This window comes from Sinocyclocheilus anshuiensis, unplaced genomic scaffold (assembly GCF_001515605.1).
Source record: "Sinocyclocheilus anshuiensis isolate Anshui unplaced genomic scaffold, SAMN03320099.WGS_v1.1 scaffold487, whole genome shotgun sequence".
Lineage (NCBI taxonomy): Eukaryota > Metazoa > Chordata > Actinopteri > Cypriniformes > Cyprinidae > Sinocyclocheilus > Sinocyclocheilus anshuiensis.
Window position 1 is genome coordinate 713,412 of NW_015548240.1, and position 9,363 is coordinate 722,774.

General features: G+C 36.7%; 2 protein-coding genes across 6 annotated transcripts in view; both read left to right on the forward strand.

Annotated features, from left to right (window-relative positions):
* LOC107654957 (alpha-actinin-1) overlaps positions 1-5,613 on the forward strand; it is a 35,637-nt gene extending 30,024 nt beyond the window's left edge. For 2 of the 5 annotated variants that reach the window (XM_016442302.1, XM_016442305.1), the window contains 5 exons: positions 1,095-1,274; positions 1,360-1,506; positions 2,923-3,003; positions 4,799-4,957; positions 5,043-5,613. In XM_016442302.1, the coding sequence (XP_016297788.1) occupies positions 1,095-1,274; positions 1,360-1,506; positions 2,923-3,003; positions 4,799-4,957; positions 5,043-5,201 (726 nt within the window). In that variant the 3' untranslated portion in view covers positions 5,202-5,613. Of the gene's footprint in view, positions 1-1,094; positions 1,275-1,359; positions 1,507-2,922; positions 3,004-3,228; positions 3,295-4,798; positions 4,958-5,042 lie in introns of all 5 variants that reach the window. The other 3 variants (XM_016442304.1, XM_016442307.1, XM_016442306.1) reach the window with 2 other exon arrangements.
* A 1,154-nt stretch (positions 5,614-6,767) lies between these two features.
* Positions 6,768-9,363, forward strand: part of LOC107654922 (cytochrome c oxidase assembly protein COX16 homolog, mitochondrial-like) — a 3,628-nt gene continuing 1,032 nt past the window's right edge. Inside the window, exons 1-3 of the mRNA XM_016442235.1 lie at positions 6,768-6,989; positions 7,585-7,662; positions 7,833-7,901. Coding sequence (XP_016297721.1) covers positions 6,984-6,989; positions 7,585-7,662; positions 7,833-7,901 — 153 coding nt within the window. The 5' untranslated portion in view covers positions 6,768-6,983. The remainder of the gene's footprint in view (positions 6,990-7,584; positions 7,663-7,832; positions 7,902-9,363) is intronic.

The following is a 9,363-nucleotide window of genomic DNA, read 5'->3' on the forward strand; positions in this document are numbered from 1 at the left end:
ATAGAATGATAGAATAAAGACCAAAAGATTACCTGTTATATTTACCCAAAACGAATTATATCCTATGTTTAACCACAGAGACATCAGAGCCAGCGGCAAATGTCAGAAGGACTAGCCGAGTTGAGGCTGCTCTTGTTGGGATACATGAGCACTGATCACCCGGTGATCGCGTGGAGCTCACGTCTCCGAAATCGGCGAAGCACATTTTCAAATAGGCACTGTCTTTATAAATAAACCGCAGATTTGAGTTTTAATCAACTACATTTTCGCCTGAAATACTTTTAAAACTACATTTCATGACTCAATAACAGTAATATAAAAAAAAAATATGCAAATAAATGGTGGTTGAAATAATACTGCGTGAACTCAACCAATACTACATTTCATGACACAATAACAGTAATATATAAAAAAAAAAATGATGCGAATAAACGGTGTTTGAAATACAATGTTGCGTGAACTCAACCAATCAGCATGCTCAGCGCCCAAGTCCCGCCCCTGAAAGTTCCAGACCTTTGAAAAAATACTACCTCGCGAGCAGGGACTTTTTTACCTGGAACTTTATTTAGATCCTGGTTCCTGCGGTGGAAACACACCGAGTACCGGCCCAAAGTCCCTAGTTCCTGGGGAAAGTTCCTGCGGTGGAAACGGGGCTATACACTACCATTTTTTTTGGAAGGAAATTAATACTTGTATTTAGCATAAATGCATTAAATTGAAGAAAAGTGACAGTAAAGACATTTATAATGTTACAAATGACTTCAATTAATCCAATAAATATGGTTCTTTTAAACTTTCTATTCTGAATCCTGAAATATTAATTTTTAATATATGTTTTTGGTAACTAGGATATATTATAGATCAACTGACCATTTGGAGTAAAGTAGATACAGGACTTTCTACCATATTCCATATTCACCATATGGTAACAATTATCTTAGAGGAAAAAAATGGTTCAGATACTGCCAAATTAGCTCTGAAAACCATTTGGGTGGCTGGAGAAAATTTGTGCAGGAAAAACCTCGGGGCAAAGATTCAGGAAGGACTGTGGGTGGCCTCTTATTTTAGTATTTTTTTTAATTTTCTGTGCTTAGGAAATTGGCAGAATCTCTATTGAGATGCACGGGACCCTGGAGGATCAGTTGACCCACCTTCGGCAGTATGAGAAGAGCATTGTAAACTACAAACCAAAGATCGACCAGCTAGAGGGAGACCATCAGCTAATACAGGAAGCACTTATATTTGACAACAAACACACTAACTACACCATGGAGGTATACACACATAAAATCACAAATGCTTACTTGCAAACCCCCTGGTTCAGTGGGTATGTTCCTGAAGTCTCTTTTCTTCCTCTAGCACATCCGTGTAGGTTGGGAGCAGCTCCTCACCACCATCGCTCGCACCATCAACGAGATCGAGAACCAGGTTCTGACCCGTGACGCCAAAGGCATCAGCCAGGAACAAATGAATGAGTTCAGAGCCTCGTTCAACCACTTCGATCGAGTCAGTATCACACCGCACAGTCCAACACCACAGTTTAACATCATTAAGAGCAGTAGGACGTCTGAGACCATAACTCGGTCACTTCATCTGAGTGGGAACCAACAGAGAATTGCAGAACTTTTTGTTAGTTAAAAACATTTCATTTTTTAATTTTATGATTGGCTGCTGCAACATTTTGTCTGGTACCTTGCAGACTTGGGCAAAATGTAAAGTTTAAAGGCCCATTTATACAAAGGACAATAAAGATAAATAATAAAGTAGTTTTAAAAATTGTTCTACGTGTAAAAGAATAGCAGAGTCCACACCACAACTTAACAATAACGGCACAGAGGAATGATATCATTTGAATCACTTTCATAATGATTTTTTTCCAGCTGATGAATGATAAAAGGATTGAATCGGTATTCCAGTCAGTAATCATCCTTCTTTAAAGAGCTTGACATTTAAAGCCGCAGAGAACACATTTCTAGCACTTGCTTATAATAAACACCATTATCGTGTATTGGTGTAGGTGCTAATATACTTCTTGTTATAGGTATCGTCCTTGGTGTGTACAGAAAAGAATGGTTCCCTTTTAGCTGATGTTATATGAACTGAATTGGGAACAAGTTATAGAAAGTCGGATTGGAATGACAAAAAGTAGAACTTAATAAATTACACTTCAGAGAAATTCAGCATGTAATGACATTCTGGGAAATGAAATGTTTTTCCATCCTGGTCCAAGTCTGGAAAGCCTAAAAACTTTGAAACTTCAAGCCTTTTTTACACTTTCAGTTTATTTTGCCAGACGTAATTTTTTCAGTTCATTTTAATTCTACCTCCTTAAAAATCAAATTTCAGTTCTACTTCCTTTTTGCGACCTTAAATAATATTCACCATAATTTAAATTTTTTTAATTCTAAGTGGAGCACAACCCTGGTACCTTGCGGTTCCTGTCCTGTTTATGTACTCGACTTATAAGCATTCAAAATTGCCAAAATGCACAAATATCCAAGATTTTACTTTCATAACAATGCGTTTGTATAATCGACCTGATGTGCATAGAGTGGAATTATGGTATATGTCACCCACACAAATCCCAGATTACAGGCTGCCACGCTGAAACCTAACGCTGCACTAAAAACCCACACACCTTAACATCGTTAAAACAACACAACATAGTTAACCGAGTGCAATGGGCACAGTTTTTAGCAGATCTGTCCTCACAGTCACTCTCTGTCCTCACTCACGGCACAGTACTGCACAGTTTGTCCTAACTTTTGTGCACTTTTCTCTTCTTTTGTCTCGTTTTTCACTTCTGCATGGACCCTCTTCCACCCCTCCACATGTCTGCATGACATTCCCTCACCCCTCCCATGTGTGTACTGCATGTCCACGCTGCTGACCTCTGACCCTGCCCACGGCTCTGACACCCAGGACCACTCGGGCACACTGGGCACTGAGGAGTTCAAAGCCTGCCTTATCAGTCTGGGCTTCGATATCGGGAACGACGCACAGGTACACACACCAACACCAGTTAGGGAGTTCAACCATTAACCATGCTCTTTTTGTTTTTTTTTCCTCTCTACTCTCTTTTCTATTCTTCTTTCGCTCTGTCTCGTTTTCACTCAAACCTTCCTCTAAAATGACTTCCTTCAACCAATACTCCTCCCGTCCTCTTTCGCTCTTCATCTTTCTCTCTACTACTACCTGGCTCTGTTTGTCCCTTGTGGGTTCCTGTAGAAGAGAACAGGCATGATGGATGCAGAAGACTTCAGAGCCTGCCTCATCTCCATGGGTTATAATATGGTAAAGCAGAGAGTTCAAATCTCCATGGGTTGTGATCAGGTTAAACTGAAAGTTGTAGTCCCCATGGATAATGTACTGGTAACTGTTAATCTGAATCGGAAACTGATATTACTAATCCCAATGGATTAACCTGGAAAATCAGAGGTTTGTGATCAACATGGGGTATAATATGGTAAAGCAGTTTTAATCTCCATGTTTTATCTGGTAAGTCAGAGTTATCATCTGGTTTCGGACAGATTTTGTTGGGTTAGTTATATGTATGCGGGTTATTATTTTAGTAAGTATTTCTGGAAAAAGTAGCATGAACTATTAAAAAAGTTAATGGATTATAGTCAGGTTATAGTCCCTATATGACAGAAGATATAGTAGAAATGTATATGGATTTATATACTATGGATTTATATCTACTACATGGTATAACTTAGAAAAACAGATTTATACTCAACAAGGTGCGGCCATTTTCAACTGGAATGTGCAAGGCTTCTGGTTTCAGCCGCTTCCACTTATTTTAGCTGTACAAAAACAGTCCATAATGCTTCTTGATGCAGCAAACTGGTGTAGGTTATCATATTATTTTGATTATTTGTCTTTTCATAAATGTACTGGTTTGTTGCACAAATAGTTTTTCCGTTTTCCGCACTTTGTTATTTTTCTAGTTATTCATCTACAGCGGTGAATAAATCGGAAGTCTCACATATTTACAGGAAATAGTTTACTTCCACATTGAAAAATAAGGTGGATAATATGGTAAAGCAGAAAGTTATAATCTCAATGTATTATCTGGTAAGCCAGAGTTATGTGGTTTAGGACAGATTTCCTGAACTCTTGATTAGTCTCTTTAGATCTGTGTGGTTCAGTGTTATTTTAGTATTATTTATATACTATTATAATATTTATTAACGTTTTGAATTATGTATATAGCCTATATTTTTATTTCAACTATACGTTTTTATAATTTTATGTTTGCTTCCCATTTTTTTCTATATAGCTTTATTTTTTTTCAGTTTTATGTATTTATTTTAATAATGCAACAAGTTTAAGTTTTCATGTGATATTTATACTTTATTTTACTACAGCTTTATTTCAGTTACTGAAAGTGTTTTTTAAAATAATTTTAGCATTAGTTTTAGTTAACAGTAACAACACTAATGTGGTTATTACTTGAGAAAGTTTCTTAAGTATTCATAAAGTAGCATCAGCTGATAAAAAAATAATTGAGTTAAACTGTTATAATCCCCATGGAACATCACTCATTAGAAGCAGAAAGTTAACATGGTATATATAGTCTGAAAAAGCTGAGATTTACATTTATCAAGATGAAATAGATCATTTTGATTTTCATGGATTAAAAGCAGGTGTATTAGACCATTATCTCTAAATAAAACAGAGTTATTGAAAAAAAAAGTGCCTGGTAAAAAAAACAGCATCAACTATGCTAACCCAGTGAGGAACGATCTTTCATATTGTTTTCATAGTGATTTTTAAGAACTGTTTCTCTGTGTAGGGAGAGGCAGAGTTTGCCCGCATCATGAGCATTGTGGATCCTAACAGACTGGGAGTGATCACATTCCAGGCCTTCATTGACTTTATGTCTCGCGAGACGGCCGACACGGACACCGCTGATCAGGTCATGGCATCCTTTAAAGTCCTTGCTGGAGACAAGGTACATATACAACATCCAAAAAATAATTTCCCAGTGTTAAAGTGTCTAAATTAATAACCAAATGAATAACTCTGTCCTCATGCAGAACTATATCCTGGCGGATGAGCTGCGGCGTGAGCTCCCCGCTGACCAGGCCGAGTACTGCATCGCCCGCATGACGCCTTACACCGGCCCTGACGCCATCCCGGGAGCTCTTGACTACATGTCCTTCTCCACTGCCCTCTATGGGGAGAGTGACCTCTGAACCGTGACCCCGCCAACCTGCCTTCTGATACAAACACACAAATATGCGTATTCATACACACACATAGCTCGCGCACTATGAGAGTAAAAGTGGCTCTTCAGTGCTGATCTAGCACCAACAAGCAGAGCAAGCAGAACTGGTCCCAGATCAGCCCATCAGAGCAGCTTCCATCGGCACCAACCAATGACGTTCGCTCATTTTTGTATCCTCCTATCAGCCCAGGCCCTTCCTGTGTGTTATATACAACTTCCTGTTCTTTCTCCAGCTGTGTTCTTGGGGTTAGTGTCACAAAGATGCAGCCTTCACATGCTTGTCAGAAGATCCTACTTGGTAATTATGTGTATGTCACATTGAAGGAGAGAATAGGAAATGGGACAGGCAATCCTGATACTCTTTTCTCTGTGTAAATGTACAATATGCAACAAACGGTTACAAATATACTGTACATAAAGCATGGGGTAGGCAGCATCATTGTGACCACTGACCCATGTGATACTGCATGACCATGTGTTACGATTGATCCGCTTTTTTACATACAGTAAATGCTTGTTGATGAGACTGTTTTTTGAACGTTTTCTTGTGATGATGAGTCAGACTTCATGAATAGACCTTCCCCTTTCTGCTTCCAAGCGCAACATTGAAAAACTCCCTTCCAGGAGGAATGTTTTCTGTATTTTTACTTCTTATTTTGTTTGTTTTTTTCCTCTTCATAAAGGAATAAAGTTAACATATTTTATTATACAGAACAAAAAAGGTATTTTTCTTCACCTTATTAAAAAAACTTTTAAAAATTATGAAAATTTAAATAAAGAAACAATCACAGTTGTGTGTTTGTGTTTTTAATTGCTTGTATGAAGGAGAAATGTGTTAAGACAATTATCTATTTTAATGTAAAAGGAAAGACATTCATTTCATAACTAATTTTAACATTTATTAATTTTATTTACTCGACTTATCACTATTTAAATGAAATTTGCTGTATATTTCCTAATAAAACAGGAAAGTGTGGAAGAACATATATAAGAAATCCTATATTTTCACACAATGTACACATTTTATTTTATTTTATTAGCTTTTGATTAAGTACATTGATTAGAGATATTGATGTGCCATTTTGGCTCTGTGTGTTCTTTGACTTGTGATGTACTAACAAACACCATGAAAATAATTTACTTTTGTAAGTACCTATAGGACTAGGATAGGACTTCATATGTCCTCAAAGGAAAAGTGCATTATGTCGAAATTTAGAGAGTACACAAGCATGTAGATAGATGGTCTCAAAGCTAACAGATGTGGTCTAAAAGCCACAAAACTAGTTTTGATTTCTTGAGTTATATGTTTTCTGGTAAAAAAAAAAAAGGTTCTAAATTTATTTAGAAAATTTATTTCCATGACAAAGAACTAATATAAAGTTCTAATATACGTTCAAATATAACGTTAAGAGATCTATTGTGTTCCTTTATAGTTGAACTAAATTAACCCTGTAAATGAGCAGTTGTAATTTACACAGTAATTTCATTTCTATCCCTCATTTTTTTTAAAGTGGAAACAATACCTTCGTTCTTAGTTGTACACGGACGCAATATGAGGCTGTACAATAAGTCGCTGCGGGGAGTGTGGGTTTGTTTGGTTTATATGGCGGCGCCCAGTCGAGTCATGTTGAATTATGTCCGACTGACTTTATTCTTGCTAGTATGAAATTGTAGAATGACATGCATTAACTAAACGTGGAATCAAGTTCGTAAACTTCAAAAGAACTGGACAGTGAAATATGGGATCCCGATGCTGGTGAGCGCTGTAATGTGTGTATGCAGTATGAGCTGTCATTGATTATAGTCCAGTGTTTATAGTTAACGATTTTAAAAGTTGTGGAACGCAAGACTTAGTAATAACTAGACCGAAATCATGGTTTAAATAATAATAGTAATATTTATTGTAATTTACTGTAATATTAAATCTAACTGTAAATTACCGACAACTGTCATTTTGAAAATTGAGTGATGCAATCTTTGTCCAACATTAGTTACTAATATTTAATTAAGTCTTTTGTAAAGTCCCCCCCCCCTTTCAGTTAAGGGTTTTATCAGTGTATGTGTTCGTTTTTACGCAGTAATATAAAAACATTATGTAAAGCAAGTCATTGATGCCTAAAACAATGAAAAAATAAATACAGTTATAGCATAGAGTGACAAGAGAGAATATGTTCTCAGATAATTCAGTTGTTTTTTATGTATCGATGGTATCACAATTTTTTTAGTGTGCAATATATTTACAAGTTCTCTTTTTCTGTTAAACATTGTTGTCAACTTTCTGCCTTTGTCAAATCAATCATTTTGCCTGTATTGTGCTTATATTTCTGCTCATATTTAATGTTTGTCTGAAGCTGCTGGTTGTGGGAGGGTCGTTTGGATTGAGAGAATTCACTCAGATTAGATATGATGCGCAGAAGATAAAAAAGAAGGTACGTAAAACTTCATAGACTAAAACATAACGTCATATAATCTTTTCATGTACAGGCCAAGTGACACTGACAGAACTTCAGCCAGAACTGATTTATGCTGTTTAATAAAACATTATTATAGTTTCCTTCTTGTTATCATTTTTATTTTTCCGTTTGCATGTTTGTTTTAGCTTGACCCTACACTGGAAGCCCGGGTGAACACTAAAAAACAGTTGGCCATCCTTCAGGATGAGTATGAGGTAATGAGAGAATGAGATGAATAGATGGAGAATCTGTGTGTGCGCGTGTACACTAATGTTTTATAGTGCTATAAAGTTTTATAGAGCCATCTGCTGTTTTGCTGCGGACTGGAAGTTATGTTTACTCGCTAGTGAGGTTGTGGTAGTCTAATGGTTAAGCATCTGGCTTCTTAAATGCAATCGGTACAGGTTTGGACCTGACACAGAGTGACTCAGGAACTGTAATCGCAATTTTGTCGTGCAGTTTGTCAAGCAGGACACATAACACTAGGTTTCTCCAGGGAGACTGACTGACCCGGCAATTAGCCTGCTGTAAGTTATTTTAGACGGAAAGTGTCTAGTTAGCTGTTTAGTCTCAACTTGGTTCATTTAGCATCTCCATTTCAGGCTGTGGGTGGTCGAGGCTGTCATACTGCGATGGTGATTCTCCTTGACTTTAAAAACTTTATTTTTAGCTTTGCAGCCATTATAAGAAGTTACAGTGCTATTAAGTCTGACCTTCTGCTGGCAGACAGTAGTAGAAGAGCGCCCTCAAGTGGAACCAGGAAAATTTAGTCTTACAGCTGTTCATTAGATGATAAATATGAACTCCTGTCATGTGTGTCATCCTAATTATTTTATTTTAGATCTTACACTGACCCTCCATGAATCATAAAACAAACAAACACCCCGCTGTAGCTGACTTAGTTTAGTGTTCTCTTTGGGGTCATGAAGATTTAATTCAGCAAGGTTGATCAAAAGTGACAGCAAATACATTTGTAATGAAACAAAAGCTTTCTGCTGTTCTTTTGAACTTGTATTCATCCTGAAAAAAAGCTAGCATGGTTTCCACACATATTAAGCAGCTCAACTGTTTTCAACATTCATAATAATAAGAAATGTTTCTTGAGCAGCAAAGCAGCATATTAGAATGATTTCTGAAGGATCGTGTGACACTGAAGACTGGAGTAATGATGCTGAAAATTCAGCTTTACATTACAGGAATAAATTAAGTTTTTAAACATATTCAGATGGAAAAGTGTTATTTTAAATTCTAATAATATTTCACAACATGACTATTTTTACTGTATTTATGATCAAATAAATGCAGCTTTGGTGAGCATAAGAGGCTTTTTTCAACAACATTTTTGAACTTTAGTTTATGTACCATAGCGTCCAGGCCATTTGAATGAAACCTGAAATTTGAATTAAAACCTGACAATTGCTATTAAAGGGGTCATATGATGTTGCTAAAAAGAACATTATTTTGTGTATTTGGTGTAATGAAATGTGTTTATGCGGTTTAAGGTTAAAAAAACACATTATTTTCCACATACTGTACATTATTGTTTCTCCTCTATGCCCCGCCTTTCTGAAACGCGTCGATTTTTTACAAAGCTCATCGGTCTGAAAAAGCGAGATGTGCTCTGATTGGCCAGCTATCCAGTGCGTTGTGATTGGCCGAATTCCTCAAGCGTGTGAC